The sequence below is a fragment of the Eubalaena glacialis genome, chromosome 16 (assembly GCF_028564815.1).
Source record: "Eubalaena glacialis isolate mEubGla1 chromosome 16, mEubGla1.1.hap2.+ XY, whole genome shotgun sequence".
Classification (NCBI taxonomy): domain Eukaryota; kingdom Metazoa; phylum Chordata; class Mammalia; order Artiodactyla; family Balaenidae; genus Eubalaena; species Eubalaena glacialis.
The window spans coordinates 64,958,701-64,984,166 of NC_083731.1; the positions used below are offsets into that span (position 1 = coordinate 64,958,701).

Consider the following 25,466-nt stretch of genomic DNA (forward strand, 5'->3'; position numbering starts at 1 on the left):
TCCCTTCTTTATTATAATTTTATTACCTAATGTGCTGCCCTAGCCACTACAGTTTAGTCTTGTCCATTTAAAAAATTTGATATGTCTTTCAAATCTCTCAGTCTATAAGTTCGTCATCCATCTCTTTTGTTTACTTCAAATTATCTGTTGAGGAACTAGGGCTGTTGACCTATAGAAATTTCCCACGTTCTGTTCTTTTTTTTTTTTTTTTAATTATTTTATTTTTTTAATTTTTAAATTTTTAATTTTTTAAAACAATTAAAAAAAAAAATTTATTTATGTATTTATTATTTACCTATTTGGGCTGCGCTGGGTCTTAGTTGCGGCACGCGGGATCTTCGTTGTGGCATGCATGTGAGATCTAGTTCCCTGACCAGGGATTGAACCCAGGCCCCCTGCATTAGAAGCACGGAGTCTTATCCACTGAACCACCAGGGAAGTCCCCCATGGTCTGGTTTTGCTGATTGCATACTCTTGGAGTGACTCAACCTGTTTTTCTGCCCTCTGTACTGGCTGCAATTGGGCAGCTGGATCCGGAAACTGGATCACTTGGAAAATATTTCAATTCCTTAGGTACCAGGAATACAGAATAATAGTGTCAGACCTACACTACATATCAAGAGCCATCACCCTCCATTGCTTCCACAATGACTATCTTGTAATTATTTAGTTTGGACTGTTTACGTAGTGGTTGAGTATTTCCCCTATCTGTCCCAAGGTCACAAAACTACAAGACTTTAAGTCATTTGATATATGAATTTTTTCATGAAAATGTATTTTTTTCCAATCTTAGCTTTTAGTGCTGTATCTCTGTGATTCTATTTCAATTAAACATTAAATATATATACATATAATTTTTTTATAAATTTATTTATTTTATTTATTCTTGGCTGCGTTGGGTCTTTGGTGCTGTGTGCAGGCTTTCTCTAGTTGCAGCGAGTGGGGGCTACTCTTCAATGCGGTGTGCGGGTTTCTCATTGCGGTGGCTTCTCTTGTTGTAGAGCATGGGTTCTAGGCGCGCAGGCTTCAGTAGTTGTGGCACGCGGGCTCCGTAGTTGTGGCTTGCAGGCTCTAGAGCACAGGCTCAGTAGTTGTGGCGCACGGGCTTAGTTGCTCCACGGCATGTGGGATCTTCCCGGACCAGGGCTCGAACCCGTGTCCCCTGCACTGGCAGGCGGATTCTTAACCACTGTGCCACCAGGGAAGCCCATACATATAATTTAATATACATACTTTATAGGGCAGGTACTTTTTCCTCTTTCTCTATCTTATTTATTTATTTATGGCTGCGCTGTGCAGCATGTAGGATCTTAGTTCGCTGACCAGGGATTGAACCCAGGCCCTGGCAGTGAAAGCACCAAGTCCTAACCACTGGACCACCAGGGAATTCCTGAAAATTTTTTCTTTTTTAATAAAAGACCTTTTTTTGTGCTCACTTCGGCAGCACATACACGAAAATTGGAACGCTACAGAGAAGATTAGCATGGCCCCTGCACAAGATGACCCACAAATGTGTGAAGCGTTCCATATTTTTTAACTAATAAGGACCTACTGTATAGCACAGGGAGCCCTACTGAATATTCTGTAATGGCCTATATGGGAAAAGAATCTGAAAAGGAGTGGATATATGTGTATGTATAACTGATGCACTTTGCTGTACACCTGAAACTAACACAACATTGTAAATCCACTATACTCCAATAAAAATAAAAAATAAAATAAAATAAAGGGCCCTTTTACTTTCTAAAATGTCTTTATTTTATTTTGCTACTGAGTTAATGTATCTAAAAGAAAGATTTCCCAACCATTGTTTGGGCTGCTCTGGGCACCTGGAACAGAATCTCTCTTCCTGTTATTAAGTTCACCTCCCTTTCATTACTGAAAGTTGAATTCAAAATATACGTCTCAGAGATTACATTCTCTCTTTCCTATGCTGCTGCTTCTCATTACATTCTTGAAACTCTCTCCTCTCCTGCTTCCAAAATATTTTACTGTTCTCATCCTTTTTCCTGCTTCTCTGACCCCTCTTTTTCTTTTGCCAACTAGTTTATCTTTCTAAATATGGCCATTCTCCAACGTTTGGTACCCTGAATGTTCCCTCTCTATAAACTCTCCCTCATTTATTCTCTCTCAGTATCAGACATTATCTCTGTGCTAACAGCTATCAAATTTCTCTCCTCAATTCTATTCTCTCCCCAAAGCTCTGGTTACACGACTTCAGCATTTACTGGATATTTCTAAAGGGATGCTCACTATAACAACACACATAATAATTCAAAAACAACTTTCACTGTTCTGCCCAAATGGAGACTGCCTTCCAATTTCTATTCCATTCAATGGCGTGAATGAATATCACAATCTTCCCAGCTAGAAAGATTAGATCCCTGTGGCTCATCTCCTTTGTATCAGAATAAACTAATGAGATGTAGTGTGGTTCTGGATCAGACAGACTTAAATCTAATCCCAGGACTGCCATTACTTATTGTGTGATCTTGGATTAGTTACTTACTCTCTGAGCCTAGATCTTCATCTGAAAAATGGGATTAACAATACCCAGGGTTGTGAGGATCAAACGACCCACACTGCATGCAGGACATAGTGGGCAAGCAAGAGATCCTCTTGTCAGTTACCAAATTTTGCTCACTCTTCCTCTGAAGTTCTCTCACACGTGTCCCTACTCCCAATTCTAACTCTTAGTCATACCTGGATTACTCTAATAACCTCTCTGCCATCTGCCTTAAATCTAGCCTCTTCAATCCATCTTTCACACTGCTGTCAAAATAATCTTCTTAAAACAAACTTATGGTTGCCAAAGGGGAAAGGAGAGTGGGGGGAGGGATAAATTAGGAAGTTGGGATTAACATATATACACTACTATATAGAAAACAGATAACCAACAAGGACCTACTGTGTAGCATAGGGAGCTATGCTCAATATTCTGTAATAACCTATAAGGGAAAAGAATCTGAAAAGGAATATATATATATATATACACACATAACTGAATCACTGTGCTGTATACCTGAAACTAACACCATATTGTAAATCATCTATACTTCAATAAAAAAAGAAAAAAGAATCTTCTTAAAATATATATTGATCAAATCATATTCTTCTTAGCAAAATCTTCAACAGCTCCCTAACAATCAAGGCCTGTTCAGCTTTAATGTCTGCTCAAAATCTACTCTTTTGAACCTACTTCCTCTCACTTCTCATCACAAATATCCTCCGGTTTAATTGGCTTCCTCACTTCTACACACACAGCAAGATCTTTCCCACCACCATGCTGTTGCTCAAATTGGTCCTTCCCTCTGCTCTCGTAGGTCTTCCCTTTGAAACCGTGCACTTCAGATTGGGACCTGAACCCATGTGCTGGGACACAAACCCAGCCTAAACCCTGATTGGGACTTGAACCCACATGGCTAGGACTCAAACCCAGCCAAAACCCACTGTCTTCCAACTGAGATCACACACCTGGTTTTAGGACTTAATGAAGCTTAGGTTCTTGATGTCTCATCACAGAAAGAACTCAGTGAGAGGCAAAGTGATAGGTAAGAAGTGGATTTATTTAGAGAGAAATACACTCCACAGATATAGTGTGGGCCATCTCAGGAGGTGAGAGCAGCACCAGGGTATGGGGTTGTCAGTTTTTAAGGGGTGGGTAATTTCATAGGCTAATAAGTGGGAGGAGTATTCCAGCTATTTTGGGAAGGGGGCGGGGATTTCTGGGAATTGGGCCCCCACCCAATTTTTCATCCTTATGGTTGGCCTTGTAACTGTCATGGCGCCGGTCGGTGTGTCATTTAGCTTGCTGATGTATTACAATGAGCATATACTGAGGCTCAAGGTCTAGTGGAAGTCGACTTGTCTGCCATCTTGGACCCATTTGGTTCTAATCAGTTTATGTCATGTCCTCGGGCTATGTCATTCTTTCAAAGGTTGCGCCCTGCCCCCTTCCCTCCTGTTTCACCTTTCCTAACCACTGGCTGTATTTCAAATCCATATGACGCACAAACTTCCTTATGCTCTATACTTGTTTTCATTTCCCTCGATTGTTTAACTTACATGAATCCTCTTTCCCCACTTTGATAATTTGTGGGTTACTATTCATGGGCCCTCTGTCTACTACAGTGTATCTTTGTGTAACCAAGCAGACAAAAACTTCCAGATGGATTAAGAGAATCGAACAAAAAAGAATTACTATCAGATGTTCTGATTTAACATACTTGAGTATTTAAAAGTTTAAAGACTCACATTGGTTCTTATTGTTTATGTTGTCTAAGTGTTTATTAGCCCAACTAGGGTGGGAGCTTCTTGAAAATAAAGACAAATGACTAACTTTTTCTGCATTCCCATAAACCTCCAACACATCATTAGTACTTTAGAGTAAAAACCTTAATACATCTTGGCTTTGAACAACAGAGCAATGATTTTTCAGGCAAGGCATATATCAACCCTCCACAGGGAAAGTTTCTCTAATTCAGATTTTCCTTCCTAGGAGGATACTTCCTTCCCTCCCACTCTCTTCTCCCATAGTAAGAATTCTACTATAGTAAGCCACTGTGATTGATGAGCCCATGTCACAGTATTTAGTAGATATAGGTCAAATGTTTTAAAAAATGGGACAACATGGTTCTAATCAATATCAGAAGAAAAACAACTTCCAGCATCATCTATGGACAAATCCTCAAATACACCTACCATAATCAGCTGGTGTATAATTCAGAAGTTCAAATTTCCAGTGTTTGTAGCTTGAATAATTCTGGTACATATCAAATATTTCCCGGGTAAATTGTTGGCAGATATCACCTAAGAGAAAATACAAAAACATTCAGTCAGCACACATTTCTCCAAAGAAGACATATAGACGGCCAGTAGGCACATGAAAAGATGCCCAACATCGCTAATTAGTAGAGAAATGCAAATCAAAACTACAATGAGGTATCACACTGCTCAGAATGGCCATCATCAAAAAGTCTACAAGCAATAAATGCTGGAAAGGGTGTGGAGAAAAGGGAACCCTCCTGCACTGTTGGTGGGGATGTAAATTGGTGCAGCCACTCTGGAAAACAGTATGGAGGTTCCTTCAAAAACTAAAAATAGAGTTGCCATATGACCCAGCAATCCCATTCTTGGGCATATATCTGGAGCAAACTCTAATAAGAAAAGATACATGCACCCCAATGTTCATAGCAGCACTATTTACAATAGCCAAAACATGGAAGCAACCTAAACGTCCATCAACAGAGGAATGGATAAAGATGTGGTACATATATACAATGGAATACCACTCAGTCATAAAAAAGAATGAAGTAATGGCATTTGCAGCAACATGGATGGACCTAGAGATTATCATACTAAGTGAAGTAAGTCAGAAAGAGAAAGACAAGCACCATATGATATCACTTGCATGTGGAATCTAAAATATGACACAAATGAACTTATTTACAAAGCAGAAACAGACTCACAGACATAGAAATCAAACTTATGGTTACCAAAGGGGATGGAGGTGGAAAGGGATAAATTAGGAGTTTGGGATTAGCAGATACAAACTACTACGTATAAATTAGATAAACAACAAGGTCCTACTGTATAGCACAGTAGGATAGAAAATATTCAATATCCTGTAATAAACCAAAATAAAAAGAATATGTAAAAAATATACATTTATAACTGAATCACTCTGCTGTACACCAGAAACTAACACAGCATTGTAAATCAACTATACTTCAATAAAAAATTTTTAAAAAAATCAGCACAAATTTCTTAGAGAGTCCTCAAGTAAAAACCCCTTAGGAGTTGAGAAATGACTACTTCCGAAGTGAAACACATTTAACAGACTTAAAGTTATAGTGTGTCATATCAAGGTAACATTTAAGTATTTTTTAAGATCATTTACAATAAAATTATTTTATTGACCTCCAGTAGTTCTTCCAGATGTCACCTCTAAAATAACATCATTTTTGTCATATTTCTCCTTTGGCACTAGACTCTGGAGAAGCTGAAAAAGAAAAAAAAAATCAGTATTAGTGTGTATATTTTCCATGGTATACTGCTATTCCTTGAACTTAGACAAAAGACCCCCAAATACTAAAAAATCAGTAATTAACAAAATCACAGAGCATCTCAAAGAGGTCTGGTCCTAAAATGCTTTAATAAGTAGACCTAATTAGGCCTAAAATAAATGATGATTCATGTTAACAATGAAGTTACTTGTTGGCATATTTTCTACAATGCTATCAAATTATCTTAATTTTCTAAAATGCAAAAGTTTAGATCAAAGTCCAGTGTTCTATTCAATTTTCTTCAAATTTTGCTTCTGATTAGTCTTAAACAGTAGCTTCTTTCATCTAATGAAAGAAGTAAGCTTTGAAAGTCTTCATTTGGAGAAAATGAGGACTTTTAACATATGATTATATACTCTCTCCCACAATAAATGACAGCGGACGGACACCAGGCCGTGCCCTGTCTTCTCAGCAGAGTTGCTGTTTAAAGAGTAGACTGAGGACTCCCAAGGTAAGGCTCAAATAGTCTCTCAGTGTGACAAGAAAAAAAGGGGCTTTCTAATAAAGAAAGCAACCAACTTACCTCTTAGGAAGAAAAGGGAAGCAACTTTATTTTTAGTATTACTAAAAGGTCTTTCAAATCAAACTGAAAGTATCTATGTGTCATGATTCTCCCTACTGACAATTTTTGAAATAGTCCATCTCTGCTAGAAATGATATAGCCTGCAGGAGAGAATATTAGACTAAGACTCAGACATCCTACATCTGCTTTTGACTAGCTATTTAAATCAGTGAAAAAAATAACTGATTCCTCCACCTCATCCTCCTCAACCCCTCAAAAAGTCCCTCTAGAGATTATCATACTAAGTGAAGCAAGCCAGACAGAGAAAGACTAATATCATATGATATTGCTTATATGTGGAATCTAAAAAAAAAGATACAAATGAACTTATTTACAAAACAGAAATAGACTCACAGACGTAGAAAACAAACTTATGGTTACCAAAGGGAAATGGGGTTTGGGATTAACATACATCCACTACCATATATAAAATATATAACCAACAAGGACCTACTGTATAGCACAGGGAATTATACTGAATATTTTTTAACAACCTATAAGGGAAAAGAATCTGACAAAGAAGATATATATGTATCTGAATCACTGTGCTGTACACCTGAAACTAACACAACATTGTAAATCAACTATACTTCAAGGAAAAAAAAAGTCTCTCTACTGGATTCCCAGGGTAGGGAAGACTGAAGGTAGGAGGATGGCAAATATGACAAAGGGGAACATAGTACATAGCACTGTATTTTCATTTTCTTTTAGACAAACCATCCATTGAGCTAGAAGGGACTAAAGACTTGTATTAACCCACTGTCTCTATGCCCTTGGATTCATTCCATTCTATCCTGAATGCAGATTTTCAATCCTTAATTAACCCAGTTACCATGTACCACTCCCTCTTTCTAAGACTTAAGACTCCCTCACTCTTCCCCATGTTGAAGTAAATTTCTTCACTAGCATGTGTTCCCTTGTCTGGTAACTTAATAGATTCAGCTTTGGAATACTTTTGTCTGGTGAGGGGGAGTGGTTTCATTCCTTGCCAACACAATCTCTTCAATCTCATTCTGTAGTAAATGACAGCACTAAACCCAACATTATCAATCATCATAAGAGAAGACTTAATCAACTGGTGTTTGGAAAATACTTTGAGCAGCAAAACATAGTCTAGCAAGAATAGTATTCCTTTACATTAACATTACTGAGATTAGTTTACCTCTTAAAACATACCTCACTGTATAACATGTTGATTTTCTGAAGAATGGTTTGCCTCTCTTCCAAAGCAAGTTCTTGTAACTGCTTTTCATCTTGTTTATTTAGACCTACAAACCATCGACAGAAATAATGGTAAAAATGTTTAAATACTTACAAAGAATTTCTTAAATAGCTACCTAATCTCTACCTACTAGGTTTTCAGTTATGAAGGCAAGGGATCATACAAAATAACAGAATAGTTAGAGAATGTAAAGTAAGTATTTGCTAGGTGTGTCCAAAAAACTCAGTGTGAAAACAAGTACGATCTTGCCCCAAGGAGCTGGTGATTTGAATGTCTGTAAGTAATTACAGAAATCAGTGATTAATCAAACAGGTTTAAAAAGGGACTGGCTAATTAAATGTAAACCCGAATAAGCTAAGTTTCAGGGTAAACTGGGGTGACCATTTCTTGTCTAAAGGTGGCAGCCATTACCCAGCACACTGTGAGTAATGTAGCATAGCTAGAACCACTTTTTTTTTTTTTTTCAAGAGAAGTCAGAAACAAGACCTCTTAAAATTTTGAAACCTCTTGAAATGTTCATACTTAGTAAACATTTTTTAAAACCACCACATGGGTCAAAAAACCACACATCTTTGCAAACCTCTGCTTTATGGAAAGAACGGTCGTTTTCACATCATTTCAAAGCAGAAAGTTAAATCATGGAGCTCTAACAACACAAGCTATCAATGAGATAGTGGCCAAGTAGGGTGGATCCCATAACCTTTGACTCCATTGCTTTAGATGCCCAGAGACTCCATTTGTCACAGGTGATGTGTGCTAGATGAGGTAGGAATTTTTGATTCTTAAAAATAAAGAAGAAAATAGAAATGAAGACTCATAAAGGAGAGAAGGCTCTTTAAAATTCTTTTCTAGTCTTGGAAGTCATTGGGGTCTGGCGGGATTCTATGCCTCATTCCTGCTTTCAACATTTCACACTTACTCTGTGCTAAATACTCTGCCAGTTGCTGGGGACACAAGGATGAATAAAACATGGTTCAGGGCTAAAGTGGCTCTGTCTGGTGGGAAAGGTGGACACATTCACTTGATTACAATATGTGGTATGGGCAGTGCCATCGAGGCCTAAAGGGTGGTCTAACCCAGACTTCAACCCTTAAGGAAGGTTCCTAGATAAGGTGCCATCTGAACTCAATTCTAATTATGGATCACCTGTTGCAGAATTGTAATATCGCTACTGGCCTCACTTTGTGCACATAAGTCTCAGGTCAAAGGTACCAGAAAAACCTGCTGATTTGCAATCATATAAAATTATTTTTGTGGCTTTTTATTATTTACTGAACTGTAAGATCCAATCTAGTTCAATTTCACTGTATCAACAGATCCAAGAGTCTATTATACCTTATGTTTGGTGCTGCAGGAAATAAAGATGAATAAGACACAGGCCCTGTACTTGAGGAACAGGAAAAGGGACTGAAGTTAAGACAATTACATAACGGATCAGAATATAAAACAGAGAAAGGCAATCATACTTGTTTTACAGAGGGGAGTGAAGCCAAAGGATGATATTCAAGCCATACTTTGTAAGCAGACTGAACTTTAAGAAGGTGAAATTGGTGGGTTAACAACATGAGCAAAGACATACACATGGGATGGTCTGAGTATATTCAGGCAATGGCAAATTGTCTGTTTTGGTTGGAAGGGAGAATATGCAAAGGGAATTAATACACTACACAGAGAGGTGGGGGTCACTCGGCAGAGACTATTAAATACCAAGCCAAGAAATCTATATTTATAGGCAATGGGAGTTACTGGAAATTCAGAGCAGGAGAGAAATATGATTAAGGTTGTACTTAGGCTGGGAAAGCTTGGAGGTGAGACTACAAGTTAGGAATTTATTGTAATCATCTAGGACTGAGATATAATGAAAATATAAACTAGTGGAAAGAATAGAAGAGGACTCATGCAAGATATATTACAGAGGTAGACCCTATTGGACTTTGAATCATTGTGCAGTGGATAAGAGCAGAGGCTGTGGAGTCTCCTTGATTGGGTTCAAATTCCTGCTCCTCTCCTGACTGGCTAAGTGACCTTTGGCATTTTAACCTCTCAGTTTCTTCATCTATAAAGTGAGAATATTAATAATAATTCCTACCTCATAAGGTCATTGTGAACATTTCAAATGAGATAATATTTGCAAAATACTTACTTAGTGCCTGGCACATACTAAGACTTAGTAAATGTAGCTATTATCACTATTATTATAAAATAGCAGAATTGTAGAAGAAACTTTAGAAGCAATCTACTAATACTTTAATCCAATCTACTAATATTACACATGATACAAACGTGGCTGAAAGAGGTTATGTCAATTTAATTTGGAAAGCATTTAGTAAGCTCCTATTATGTGCAAGCAACTTTCCCAAACTAATTAATTACAAATTTGAGTGGCATTATGTGAAAGAGTAAAAAATAATCCTCATTAAAAGAGGTGAGAGGGAATTCCCTGGCGGTCCAGTGGTTAGAACTCTGCACTTCCACTGAAGGGGGCACATGTTCAATCTCTGGTCAGCGAACTAAGATCCCGCATGCCTCATGGCCAAAAAAGAAGTGAGAGACTCACAGACCACTAATAGAAGGCAGAAAAAGGTAAGGCTTTGGACATCCAGGACTTTACAGGTATACCTGTGACTGGCCTCGATGCTGCTTAACATCTCTAAGGCTTAACGAAACAGGATGGAGCACAAAAGAAAGTTTATAAATTAAACTAAAAGCCAATAGCAAGGGACTTTCCTGGTGGCCCAGTGGTTAAGACTCTGTGCTCCCAATGCAGGGGGCCTGGGTTCCATCACTGGTCATGGAACTAGATCCCGCATGCTGCAACTGAAGACGCGGTGTGCTGCAACTAAGACCTGGCGCAGCCAAATAAATAAATAAATAAATATTAAAAATAAAATACAATAAAAGCCAATAGCAAAATTTGGATTGGGACTTCCCTAGTGGCGCAGTGGATAGGACTCCATGCTCCCAATGCAGGGGGCCCGGGTTTGATCCCTGGTCAGGGAACTAGATCACACATGCATGCCGCAACTAAGAATTTGCATGCTGCAACTAAGACTCAGTGCAACCAAATAAATAAATAAATAAATAAAAAAGAGGGCTCATGTCCTTTAAAACAAAAAAAATTTGGATAAATGTTGAATCCCAGGTTAGTCCATTATACTTTTCTCTCAACTTCTGTATATTTTGGAAATTTTTCATAAAAGAAAAAATGTTAAGGCAATAAAATATTAAGAGATACTAAAATTAAAAATTAATACCTCTCACATTATATACAAAATTAACTCAAATAGATCAATGACCTAAATATAAGGACTAAAAATATAAAACCCTTGGAAGAAAACATAGATGTGAACCTTTGTGACCTTGGATTATGCAATAATTTCTTAGATATGTCACCAAAACACAAACAAGAGAAAAAAAAGATAAACTGAACATCATCAAAATTAAAAACTGTGGTGCTTCAAGGGACAACCCACAGAATGGGAGAAAATTTTTGCAAATAATATATCTGATAAGGAACTTGTAATATAAAGAACTCTTACAACTCAATAATAAAAAAGACAACTCAATTAAAAAATGGGCAAAGGATCTAAACAGTCATTTATCCAAAGGTGATATACAATAGCCAATAGGCAAATAAAAAGACACTCAACACCATTAATCAGGGAAATGCAAGTCAAAACCACAGTAAGATACCACTTCACACACACTAGGAAGGCTAGAATCAAAAGGGCGGATCACAAGGGTTGGATAGGATGTAGAAACACCAGAACGCTCATACACTGAGGATGGAATGTAAAATGGTTCAGCCACTTTGGAAAACCAGTCTGGCAGTTCCTCAAAAGGTTAAACATGGAGTTACCACACAACTTAGCCATATATGTCCACACAAAAACTTGTACACAAATGTTCATAACAGCATTGTTCATAATAACCAAAAAAGTGGAAAAACTCAATAATCAATAACTGATGAATGGATAAATAAAATGTGGTATATCTATACAATGGGACATAATTCAGCAACAAAAAGAAATGAAGTACAGAAACATGTTACAACATAAATGAACCTTAAACGTATGCTAAGTGAAAGAAGCCAGTCACATAGGGTAACACATTGTATGATTCCATTTATATAAAATGCCTGAAATGAGTAACTGTATAGAGACAGAAAGTAGATTAGTGGTTGTCTAGGGCTGGCAGGGATAGGGGGAATTGGGATGAGATGGCTAAAGGGTGCAGGGTTTCTTTTTGGGGTGATGAAATAATACCCATACCATATAAGCCCTTTGACGGGGCAGGAATTGTATTTTTGTGTCCCTGGTATGTAGCACATAGGACAGTGCCCAATAAAGATCTATTAATAAATTAAAGCTTCTGAAAAGGTCAATATTTAGTCTCCCAGACCCTAAGCGCTTCTTGGCAAGTACCGCAAGGACCTCGGTCTCTTCATAGTTGCTCTTTAGTAGCTGAAATACTTCAAACACCCAGAGTACAGAGTCCTGTCCTTTCCAAGTGCAGGGCTTACTACATGCAGGCTTTTTAAAAGACTATGTTCAATATACCTTTAATTTAGAAAATCAATCCTGTACTTGTACACACACATCTTTTACCTACTTTTACACATTGATTCTAATTCTTCAATGGCTTGTTCAGCCTCCTGAATTTCTTTGTAAATGACTGCAAGCGGTGCCAGCTCAGCATGCCGTTGATTCAAGGACCTCCGTTCCCCTTCACTCACAGAGATATGCTGCAAACAATGATCAAGTGTTTGGTACTCCTTACTCAGGTCCTCCATATATTTCTGTAGTGCTTTATGCTTCCAGAGCATCCTGGTATCTTGATGGCAATATCTCCTGGACCAATTCTCACTTAACAGACAATGGAGAATGTGATTCTTGTTTCGTCTAAAAACCCACAGCCTTGTGTCAAGAGGTATCTGTGTAAGTTGATGAGAATGGAGATGGACATGGCGTTGGTGGTGACCACTAAGACACGGATGTCTAAAAAGCCAAACAAACAGGTGACGATTCATTTCAGCATCTGAAACAAAATAAACACAATCTGAGAAATATCAACTCCACAGATATAAAAGCTGGAAGGATCCTCAAGAAATCTTGCTCAATTCACTGCCTCCCCCAGCTCCAAACACAGTCCCTAAATTCAATAACCCACAGAAAGAAAATGAATCTTCAAATCTGTGAATATAACAAAATAAATGAAGGTAGTGCTGTTTTCTACCTACTCAACATATATAATTAACTAAGGCAAATTAGTAGGAGTGTAACTAATAAATATATCAATAGAATGGGTTAAATCAGCTATTTTCTAGAAAGTACCCAGAATCTAAAATTGAGTGTGTGAATAAGCTCTTGACAAGTATGAAATAATCATGCAAACTTTAGGTGGTTCACATATTAATAGATTTTTAAAGTTTGAAGGAAACACTACTTCCTTGTCTAATTCTTAGGTATCCAGATGCCCAAGAAAGTCAAGTAACTTAATCATGATTATTCATTCTGCCAGATAGAGGCAGAGCTGAGGTGAATGCAGCTTGCCTGTTCAGACTTCAGTGCTTTTCATTCCCAACTATGCAATCACTCTTCGAAGGTGCTTCCCTTTTAGCTGAGATCCTACAGGACGGAAAATTTACATATTAACAGACTAAGAAAGTAGAAAGTTTGGGGGAAAAAAAGACGATGATAATTATATTAAATGAAAAAAGCAGAATCAAAACAATATAATCTCAATTAAGTTTTCAAATTTTTCTACAGTATATGGAATACATGGGTTTATGGGGACATAACCGCATCATAAGTTGAGGAAGAGCTTTATTTTGAAAAAAGAAAACTAAAAACATACCAAAATGTTAATAAGATGATCCTAGTTGTGGGATTATGGATTCCTTTTGCTTCCTTTTTTTTTTCTACTTCTTCGTGTTTTCCAAGTTTCCTATACATTTAGCACATACTACTTTTACAATCAGGAAGAAAAATTACTTTAAAAAATTACATGTTAGGTGAAATTAGTTATGTACAATAATTATCTGTTCTTCCTTCTAACAGAGATAATCAAAAGAGCTAACAAACGTATACAATGGTTTTACTGAGTAAGAAAGAGAAGATAAAGTGTTCGAAGAAAAATACTTTGCCCTTAAAATCCTGAGGTTCAAAGCTGAAATAAGGGTCAAAATTGATCAGAATCAACCTTTATTGTCTCCAATGTCCCTACTACGTTAGGTGTATTCATATATTAGCTCATTTGATCATTGCAAGTCGGCTAACTTGGATATTGTTATCTCCTAGGAAATAAAATATTCAGAATAGTCTCTAAAATATTCACAGTTTGCAGGGTTGTACTTAGGAAATTTAACATACTGAATCACATTGAGAAAAGGACTGCGGGAAGCATGCACCAAGGCGCAGTAGCCACAAATGTTAGTCCTCCAGCAGGAGTTTCTGCGTGTCTTCACATTGAGACGAGCTGGGACCTGGGACCCTTTGCTGCAGTGCTGCAATGCTTGCACCTGGACAAATGTTTCCTTAAGCAACAAAAATACAAAGAAACGATAAGGGGCTAAAAAATAACTGTGTGCATGCGCAGTTGGGGCAAATTCTGGACAACTAGATAAAAGGAGACCAAAAAGCCCAACTGCCACCTCTGAAGAGCTGGCAGCAAAAGGAGGGGGTGGGGAGCAAAAGCAGGGTACTGCGCATGCCCCCTGCACACAACACAGCCAAGGGGATGGGCAAACCACTTAAGCCGCCCCTCTGCTGGATCCCTGGACACACCCCTACCCTCACCCTATGTAAGGAACCTGCTCACTCCCCTCTGCTGCAGCAGGGGTCACAATATAGCCTTGCCTAAATTTCTTGTCTGGCCTCTGATCAATATCTATTGATTAAAGAGGCCAGGAACCCTGGTCTGTAACCACATCTAGTCACAGAAAGTGTGTCCATTTGAAAAAGGACATAAAAAAAATGGCAAAAAGATTTTTGTTAAAACACTCCTAGCTAAATTTCCATTTTAGAAATAGTAGAAAAAGTAACTCTCAAGGTCATGAACCTCAATGTTAAGTAAATCCCAAGACGTTTACCTTCTAGGTTTATCTATACCTGAGAATAGCAAGCCTTCTCCATCACCCCCCACAGTAACAGGATTAAAATGATACTCTAGGGGCTTTCCTGGTGGCGCAGTCATTTAAGAGTCTGCCTGCCAAGGCAGGGAACATGGGTTCAAGTCCTGGTCCGGGAAGATCCCACATGCCGCGGAGCAACTAAGCCCGTGCGCCACAACTGCTGAGCCTGCGCTCTAGGGCCCGTGAGCCACAACTACTGAGCCCTCATGCCACAGCTACTGAAGCCTGCGCGCCTAGAGCCCGTGATCTGCAACGAGAGAAGCCACCTCAATGAGAAGCCCGCGCACCGCAACGAAGAGTAGCCCCCGCTCGCTGCAACTAGAGAAAGCCCGCGCGAAGCAACGAAGACCCAACGCAGCCAAAAATAAATAAATAAAAATTAAAAATAAAATGATACTCTAGGAACAACTCTCAGCCTTGGCAAGTCAGAAGTGACACTAACCCGGCACGAGAGCATCACGTGTAAGCCACACTAACTCGGTATATGGAGTGATCCCATAGGGAGACACCATGGGAAAAAAAAAAAAAAAAAAAAAAGCTGGAGAAGGAAAATAGACTTTTAAGACCAGAAAAGAGAAGTGAACTGTGAGCACATTTAAAAAAAAAAAAGACAGAAAGGACGTTAGGTTTCCTTACGGAGGTCAGAACCTTCTGTGGTCCACTACGTTTCAGCCCGACAGGCACCGGATCACCTTCACTGCCGGGTTCACCCCTTCCGGCTTAGCGCTTGATCCCGCCTCCTCCTCCGTCTCGACTCTTCTCCAGAAGAGTAGTCCTTGCGTGTGCCTAACAATAAGCTAACAGAGGAAACAAAAGAGAAAAATGGAAAAGCGAGAAAAATCCCCACGAGAGAGATGACCAGGGGACTTACTCATCCGGAGTCTGAGCCCAGGGTGTAGGTTGCGATGGAAGGGGGAGGGGAGGTGCAGGGGCATTGGTGCCGCAGTGTTCAATGAACCACAACTCCCAAGAGCTCCCACCCGGGAATCTTGGGAGTTGTAGTTTATCTCGGACGGACGCCCAGCCTCCAACCCCCTAGGCTGAAGGTGGAGCTTTGGTTTTCACAGTTTCAGGCAAGCCCAGAAGGGAGATTCTCTGCAGTTCTGATTAAGAGATCAAGATATACAAGAATTTTCTTGTATATAGAGCCACTAGAGCAGAGATTCCTGAGTTTTTAAAATGAGGATCCCTTTTCATCATTCAAAAATTTGCAGGATTCTGCATGTTAATACTTGTACTTTCAGCTTCCATTGCCTGAGAAGATACCTAATGACTAATTGAGACTATAAAGTTGTATTTTTAAAAATCATAAGGAGGATCCAAAATATGAGAGACTATATATAGCCACAACTTAGTGAATTTATAGCTGTTGTATACATAAACACAATTTGGGGGCTCAATTTAAGTTTGTAGCTTGTAAACCATCAATTAAGTAAAGCATTAAAAAACCTAAATAATAAACAATTCCAGGAAAATGCAAATATATTGCCTTACTTTGAATATTCAAGTAGGATACACATTTACATTGGTGATCACATTTACAAGTCATTTGACCTCTGTGCCCTAGTATTTCTTCCTGAAAAGCAGAGGCAACAAGAATTCCACATTACCAACTTCATAAGATATTTTCTTAGTTTATGAACACATATATAAAAAGGAGAATTAGGCATAAATATAAATATCTTACATGTATTGCCTATTTCAAGGTATCTACTTCTACCAACTACATATTAGATACTACTCTAAATGGCTTAAGCCTATTAATTTAATCTTTACAACAACCCTAAAATACCCATTTTGCAGAAGAGAAAACTAAGGCACAGAGAGTTTAAGTAACTTGTCCAAGATAAAAGAACTAGTAAGTGATAGAGCTGAGATTCAATGAAGACAATCTGTCTTAATGATCTATGGCTCCTAAGCTCTGATGCTGCCTCCCTCCTCCAGAAAAAAAAGAAAACATTCAGTCATTCATGCAGTAAATATTGAGCACCAGTTATGTGTTAATCACTATTCTAGACATGAGACTTCAGCAATGAACAGAAAAGACAAAAATCTTTGCTCTCACGAATACCAAAGTACCCACATAAATCATTCTCCTAAATTATCCAACAAAATCCTTTAATTCTCTATTTTGATGTATGTATGCAGATATATAACAAGTAGTATATATAAAACTTCCTTCTTAAAAAATAAGCTTTAGTGCCATGGACTAATCCCTCCCAAATTCAGTGTGTTGAAGCTAACCCCCAATATGACCCCACTGGAAATAGGGCCTTTAAGGTGATTAAGGTTAAATGAGGTCATATAGGTGGAACCTTAATCTGATAGGACTAGTGTCCTTACAGGAAGAGACCAGAGAGCTTGTGTAGTCTCTTTCTGCCCCCCTCTTTCCCTCAACAAGCAAAAAGAGGTCAGGGGGTGAGCACACAGCAAGATAGCAGCCATATACAAGCCAAGAGAAGAGGCCTCAGAATGAAACCCAGCTTGCCAGGACCTTGACCTTGAACTTTCCAACCTCCAAAACTGTGAGAAATAAATTTCTGTTGTTTAAGCCACTCAGTATGGTACTTTGTTATGGCAGCCCAGGCAAAGACATTTACATATGTAAACATTTATTGAGATATACGTGAAACGTTATACACTTTATGAATGTTATTTTTAAATTTAAAGAAAATCCCTAAAGACTATAAATATTGCTTCCTCCTCCATGTTTTTTTAAAGAAAGTAATGTGGTTATAATTATATTTATTAATATGCACAGATGTCCACAATATATTATTAAGTGAAAGAGAATGTTTAAAAAACTCATCAAACTATTTCACTTAGAAAACGTATGTGGGACTTCCCTGGTGGCGCAGTGGTTAAGAATCTGCCTGCCAATGCAGGGGACACGGGTTGGAGCCCTGGTGTGGGAAGACTGCACAGAGCAGCTAAGCCCACAAGCCACATCTACTGAGCCCTCGTGCCACAACTACTGAAGCCCACGTGCCTAGAGCCTGTGCTCTGCAACAAGAGAAGCCACTGCAATGAGAAGCCCACGCACAGCAAGGAAGAGTAGCCCCTGCACCCTACAACTAGAGAAAGCCCGCGTGCAACAATGAAGACCCAATGCAGGGCTTCCCTGGTGGCGCAGTGGTTGAGAATCTGCCTGCCAATGCAGGGGACACGGGTTCGAGCCCTTTTCTGGGAAGATCCCACATGCCGCGGAGCAACTAGGCCCATGAGCCACAACTACTGAGCCTGCGCGTCTGGAGCCTGTGCTCCGCAACAAGAGAGGCCGCGATAGTGAGAGGCCAGTGCACTGCGATGAAGAGTGGCCCCCACTCGCCGCAACCGGAGAAAGCCCTCACACAGAAACGAAGACCCAACACAGCCAAAAATAAAATAAATAAATAAATATATTTTTTTAAAAAGACCCAATGCAGTCAAAATTAATTAATTAATTAATTGATTAAACAAGAAAATATGTGATGCATATTTAAAAGTCTGGTGGAGGGAATTCCCTGGTGGTCCAGTGGTTAGGACTTGGTGCTTTCACTGCTGTGGCCTGGGTTCAATCCCTGGTCGGGGAACTAAGATCCTACAAGCCGTGCAGTGCAGCCAAAAAAAAAAAAAAAGAAAAATCTGGTGGAATTATAGGTAATCTTTATTTTCCTTTTCATAGTACTATGAATTTCTTGAAATTTTGTGATGGGTATTGTAAACAAGAAAGCTATAAAAGAAAAAAGACATTCTTTCATGTTTGATTGAAAAGCCTTATGGAAGTTATTATTCTCGAATTGTTCTATGAAGTTAAACAACTTCTATTTGCAAGAAGTCTGATATATTACAGGATAAAAGTTTCCAGAAATAGTAATAAAAGAGGTTGATTCAGTGGGGGAAAAAGAATTAGCATTTTGCTTAAATTAGAAACAAGCACTACCATGTCTGAAATATTTCTCACAATAAAGTCAACTATGAATACTTTCTTTGTTGAATGACTTTGTAATGGGCACTGACGATTTGGTATCTCTTTGTCAGAAACTAAATTGACTTGTGTCCCCCTCCTCCAACTTGGAGCATGCTAACACAACAAAATACGTGGGGTCATTTTTCATTTCCATTTAGAGCAAATCAGTCCCAAACCCAAAGGGGTAGGGAATGGAGATTTTCACTTAACTTCCTCTCAGAGACCTCCGGATTCTTTTAAAGATTCTGAGGACACTCACGTCTAGAGTACTAACAAGAGGTCGATTTGTGTCCTTCAGCAGAGATTTCACATCAGTAAACTGTCTGCTTAGGGCTTACCCCGAGAGAAGCAGAGCACCAGACTTTCCTCAGCCCTGGACATTCTTTGGGGAGCTAGACAAGGGTGAGTGTAGAGATTGTTCCAGGCTAAGTTGAAACTTTGGTCCTATCTGGGAAATTTTCAGTGGCACTGAAAGCAACATAAAATCTCAGCACACAGCCATAAAACATTATGTTTTTTAGCACACTGTGAAGATGCACCTGGCTTTCTGATTCCCGGGAGTTTGGCTCTTGACCACATCTTGAGACATTTCACAATGGGAAGACTGGCAATGGCTTGGGATTTTAATCAGATATATTTTACTATAGAGAAAGTGAAAGCAGGTAGCAATTTAATACAAAATTCAAGCTCTCAATATGGTGGAAAAGTAGAAAAACAGAGTTTATTCTACTTGTATTCTTATAAACTATTTTTCCCAAGAGAAGCGAAATACAAAGAATGAAAAAAGAGCATTTCTTATTTTCACATGTTCGTACTGGTTCTCAAATTTTTCGGAGCTTGAAAAAAATAAAGCTAACAAACACGCCACCTGCTGGCATTATTGAAACTAGATCGCAAGTTATTTTCAGAGTCAAGAGGTGTTCAAGGGGTCTTGAAATGTCAACTTACGATGTATTTCTTTTACTCTAATAATAATAATAATAATAAAAGGGTAGATCCTGAAAACTCATCTTTTACCCCATAAACTGGTATTAGCCTAGGTTGAGGTCAGCTTTGTTAACAAGCTCATTTAGTGTTGTCTCCTACAACTTCTTGGTAATTTCATCTCTTCCATTTTTCATCCTAAATTTCAGGCTAAATATTTTTCTTAAATTATTTCCTTCAGTTTTGAATTATAAATTTTCAAATTTTCATTTCAATGAGTTTAGTTTTTCCATCTTTTTCTACTAACAGTAGTCTTCAAATACCCTTTATAAGCATTAAAGTACTTTCCAACTTAGATCCAAATCTTCCCTTGAGGAATACAATGTAATCTATACTCTGTGTGTGTGTAGATATATATCTTTTTATTTTTTCCCTTTTAATTATGAAAAATTTCAAACATGTTCAAAAATAGAACAGTAAAATGACCCCTGTGCACTCATCATGAATTCTCAACATTATCAACTCAGTGTTTCACCTTCCCTCCTCCCTCCCCCTTCTCATCCTCACTGGATTAATTTGAAGCAAATACAAGACATGATAACTCTTCGTCTGTAAATATTTTTGTATATATCTCCAGAAGATAAAGACTTTTAAAATATATGATCACCCCTAAAAATTAAAAGTAGCTTCTTAATATTATCAAATATCTAGTCAGTATTTAAATTTCCCTGATTGTGCCAGATTTTTTGTCTTTTTCTTTTTTTGGGGGGGGAGGCAGTTTGCTTGTTCATATCAAGAGTCAAATAAGGTCCATACATTGCAATTTGTTGCTATATATAATACTTGGTTTGTTTTAATCTACAGGTTCCCCCCTCTTTTTAATTTTTTTACTTGCAATGTATTTGCTGAAGAGACCAGATCCTTTGCCTTGAGGAGTTTCACGCAGTCTCGATTTTTCTAGACTTGTGTTGTGGTGTTTATCATGTTCCTTTGTTTCCTGTATTTCCTATAAACTGGTCTGGAAACTTGAACAGAGTCATATTTACTTTTTTTTTTTTTCAAAACTAATTCATAGGTGGGTTAGATACTTACAAAGGAAGATGCAAAATATTTAGTTGTGTCTTTTTAAAATACTAGAAGCTCTTGATTGCCTAGATCCATTATTCCATTAGAAGTTGCAAAATGGTGATATTTTATCATTCTGACTTTATTTATTTATTTGGTTGTGCCGGGACTTAGTCGTGGCTCGCAGGCTCCTTAGTTGCGGCATGCGAACTCTTAGTTGCGGCATGCATATGGGATCTGGTTCCCTCACCAAAGATCAAACCTGGGCTCCCTGCATTGGGAGCGTGGAGTCTTAACCACTGCGCCACGAGGGAAGTCCCCTGACTTCATTTATTATTTGGAATCTCTATAAAGAGAAACTTTTCCTCATCAACTATTTGTTGCTCTTGCTTTGAAATTTTTAAAAGAAAAAATTAAAACTTTGCCAAAGTGGAGAGGTGATCAAATTCAAAATTTTGCTTTCTGAACAATTTCTAGGATTTCCAAATTCTATTTCAATCTTATCTTTTTTTTTACTTTAGTAGTACGGCAATTCTCTGCAATTCTCAAATCCCAAAAGCTCTGAAAAACCTTGTTTTCAATGTAAATATCAAAAAATCTCTGAAAACTGAAGGGTTTTTGGTAACTTATTTGATGGCCAAATCTGCCCTAACCCAAACCCAGTTTGGCAGGCATACCAACTGAGACTGAAGTGAGGCTATTTATATCTGTATTTATCCCACTTGGAATAAATATTCATATTTTTTACTGAAGAAATATTTATTCATGGGGGGAGGGATAAACTAGGAATTTAGGATTAACATGTACACACTACTGTATATAAAATAGATAACCAACAAGGACCTACTGTATAGCACAGGAAACTATATTCAATATTTTCTAATAACCTACAAGGGAAAAGAATCTGAAAAAGAATATATATATGTCTGAATTACTTTGCTGTACACCTGAAACTAACACAACATTGTAAATCAACTATACTTCAATAAAAAATAAAATTTAATTTAATTAAAAAAAGAAATATTTGTTTGTTAGATTACAGGATGCTGCTCCAGATCCTACTGAAAGTGTTATAATGTACGGTATATGCATTTCCTTTCTAAATTCAAAGTATCCTGAAGTTTGAAAACATCTGGTCCAAGTATTTCAGGTAAAGAACTGTGAACCATAACAATAATATAGTAGTTAACATTCACTGAGTACTTATTCTTTACCAGGTAGTGCTCTGAATTTTTAACATTTAACTAACTCACTCAATCTTCCCAACAGCCCTACGAATTGCTGAGGCACAGCATGGCTAGGCGACTTGTTCAAGATTGTGCCCAACAGACAGATGAAGAGTGGCCAAAGGGATTTGAACCAAAAAGGCTGGGCGGCACTGTGACCTTGATTCTGCTGCCTATATTCTCTCATTAACTTGCACATCGTTCTCCCAGCTCTCCAGGATCTGACTCCAGTCTAGCTAGCCTCTTTTCTTCTCTCATGATATCCTCCAAGAACCTCATGTTTCAGCTCAACCAGATAACTCCTTATTTCCCCCAAAACACATCTTCAAACTTGTCTTTTTTGTTCATATTGCTAAAAGATATTTTTTAAAGGTAAGATTATGACTTTTGTATAAATATGAAATGTACAACTGTCAATTTTTTTAAATTAATTCATTATTAATTAATGAGGGATGTTATAATTTGTTAAACAAAATCTAAAGAGAAAACATAAATACACCATAAGGAATGCTAAAATGAATTTGTTTAAAAGATGAAAAACTGGTCAATACACGCAAGACATAACCACTTGCACCTCAGCTATACAAATTTGCATTTCTAGGGAAAAGAATCATGTGCAGGGCTTCCCTGGTGGTGCAGTGGTTAAGAATCCGCCTGCCAATGCAGGGGACAAGGGTTCGAGCCCTGTGCCGGGAAAATCCCACATGCCGAGGAGCAACTAAACCCGAGTGCCACAACTACTTAGCCTGCGCTCTAAAGCCTGCGAGCCACAGCTACTGAAGCCCACGCGCCTAGAGCCTGTGCTAGGCAACAAGAGAAGCCACCGCAATGAGAAGCCCGCGCGCCGCAACTAAGAGTAGCCCCCGTTCGCCGGAACTAAAGAAAGCCTGCCCCGCAGCCACGAAGACCCAACGAAGCCAAAAATAAATAAATTAATTAATTAATTTTAAAAGAAGGGCAATCTCAGTAAAAGAATCATGTGCATTGTTAGCAGTTTTCTACTACATAAAAGAGTTGTAAAATAGCTCAAAGACAATGAAAAACAGTTAAGTCAACAGGAGGTCTTATAATCTCTTTGCCTATTTCAGTGTCTCCCACCTTTTCTTGACAATACTAATTCCTCTGCCTGGAGTGCAATTCATTGAAATTATCTTCATCAAACCAGTATTTACTGGATATCTACTATGTGCCAAGCACTCTGCTAAGTGCTAGGGGTTCAGTGGTGAGGAAAACAGACCCCATTCCCGCTGTCATTGTCTTTGATAGATCAGCTCATCCACCTATCACAGTCCTTCATTTAAGCTCTCATATAATCTCAATTACAATTCTTGTAATATTGCTGAATCTTTCCTTGTATTATACTTAACAATTTATTATTCACACTTCATTTTACAGTTCTGGGGAGCAAGATACAAGTCCCAAATTCTGAATCTCTTTGGCAGAAGATGATAAATTACTTTCTTATTCCTGAGGAGGTGAAAGTAACTACAGCTCAATTTAACAAATATGGTTTTTTTTCAATTTATTTATTTATATTTATTTATTTATTTATTTATTTTTCCCTTTCACCTGAATTCCTCTCCCCCTATTGATTTTTTTTTTTTTTTTTTTTTTTTTTTTTTTTTTTTTATGGCTGTGTTGGGTCTTCGTTTCTGTGCGAGGGCTTTCTCTAGTTGTGGCAAGCGGGGGCCACTCTTCATTGCGGTGCGCGGGCCTCTCACTATCATGGCCTCTCGTGTTGCGGAGCACAGGCTCCAGACGCGCAGGCTCAGTAGTTGTGGCGCACGGGCCTAGTTGCTCCGCGGCATGTGGGATCTTCCCAGACCAGGGCTCGAACTCGTGTCCCCTGCATTGGCAGGCAGATTCTCAACCACTGTGCCACCAGGGAAGCCCAACAAATATGTTTTGGACTCTGTACTATACATAAGTTACTATGCTATGTGCTACAGGAAGATGATTAATTCAGCAAAGATATTTTTGAGCACCAACTGTAAAACACAGGGAATGCACAGTTAAATAAGACATGGTGTCTAATCCAGAGGGACTTCAGTCTAATGGCGGAAATAGACGAGTAAGTTAGTGACTTCAACACATTATGATGAGGTGAGTAGTGGGTGTTTTGAGAGTGTAGAGGAGAGGCAGCCACATCAGGGTCAGGGACAGGGATGGCTTCTGGGAGAAGCTGATCCTTAATCTGAATTCCGAAGGACGAGTAGGAGTGAGCTAGGCACAGATAGGAAGGGCATCGCAGATACACACTGAGAATCTGGAAAATTTCAAGAGATAGGCAGGAACCAAAACATAAAGGGCTTCACATTCTCGGGTAAAGAGGCTCAGCTTTCTCCTGGAAGTCATGGAAGAATTTTAAGCAATAAGCATCATTAGGGACTTCCCTGGTGGGCCAGTGGGTAAGACTCTGTGCTCCCAATGCAGGGGGTCTGGGTCTGATCCCTGGTCTGGGAACTAGCTCCCACGTGCATGCCACAACTAAGATTGCGCTTGCCACAAATAAGAAATCCGCATGCTGCAACCAAACAGGCCACAACAAAGATCCCAAGTGCCACAACTAAAACCTGGTGCAGCCAAAATAAATAAATAAATTAATACCTTTTAAAAAGCATCATTAGATTTGTATTTTACAAAGATCATGTAGTAGGCTGAATGTGTGTAACACTCTAATCACCGGGATCTGTGACTATGTTACCTTACGTGGCAAAAAGAGACTTTGCAGATGTGATTAAATATATTAAGATGGGGAGATGATCCTGCATTATCTTCGTGGGCCCAGTGTGATCACAAGGGTCCTTATAAGACAGAGGCAATAGAGTTAGAGTCAGAGAGAAGATGTGAAGAGGAAGCAGAGGTCAGAGAGTAGAGGAGATGCTTTGCTGTTGGCTTTGAAGATGGAAGAAAGGGCCATGAGCCCAGAAATGCAGGTGGCCTGGAGAAGCTGGTAAAGGCAAGGAAATTAATTCTCTCCTAGAGCCTCCAAAAGGAACATGGTCCTGCAGACACATTTCTGACTTCTGATGTCCAAAACTGTGAGCTAATAAATTTGTGTTGCTTTAAGACATAATCTGTGGCAATTTGTTACAGCAGTGATAGAAAATTAATGCAGATTCCCATTAATACAGATTTTTCCCTTGGAAATTAATGCAAAAAATAAACTGAATGAGGCTGGCTAAGGATCTATGGAAACTCATTAGTATGCTATGAGAAGCAGTTTAGCATAGTGGCTACAGGCATGAACTTTGGTGAGATGGCCCTTACTTAGTTTCATAATAGGGTATAAATTTACTTTTTTTAAGCTTCAGTTCTCAT

General features: G+C 38.5%; 1 protein-coding gene and 1 non-coding gene across 4 annotated transcripts in view; one reads left to right on the forward strand and one right to left on the reverse strand.

Moving 5' to 3' along the window:
- The window catches only part of MTRF1 (mitochondrial translation release factor 1), a 44,792-nt gene extending 28,911 nt beyond the window's left edge, over window positions 1-15,881 (reverse strand). Inside the window, exons 1-8 of one of the 3 annotated variants that reach the window (XM_061170765.1) lie at window positions 15,618-15,881; window positions 14,221-14,384; window positions 13,706-13,795; window positions 13,402-13,476; window positions 12,461-12,886; window positions 7,804-7,895; window positions 5,920-6,001; window positions 4,702-4,809 (exon numbers count right to left, since the gene is read on the reverse strand). In XM_061170765.1, the coding sequence (XP_061026748.1) occupies window positions 4,702-4,809; window positions 5,920-6,001; window positions 7,804-7,895; window positions 12,461-12,878 (700 nt within the window). In that variant the 5' untranslated portion in view covers window positions 12,879-12,886; window positions 13,402-13,476; window positions 13,706-13,795; window positions 14,221-14,384; window positions 15,618-15,881. The remainder of the gene's footprint in view (window positions 1-4,701; window positions 4,810-5,919; window positions 6,002-7,803; window positions 7,896-12,460; window positions 12,887-13,401; window positions 13,477-13,705; window positions 13,796-14,220; window positions 14,385-15,617) is intronic. The other 2 variants (XM_061170766.1, XM_061170767.1) reach the window with 2 other exon arrangements.
- On the forward strand, window positions 1,429-1,534 carry LOC133076704 (U6 spliceosomal RNA). The gene has a single exon (XR_009697593.1). It is a non-coding gene; the product is annotated as a U6 spliceosomal RNA (small nuclear RNA).
- Window positions 15,882-25,466: the final 9,585 nt, after the last annotated feature.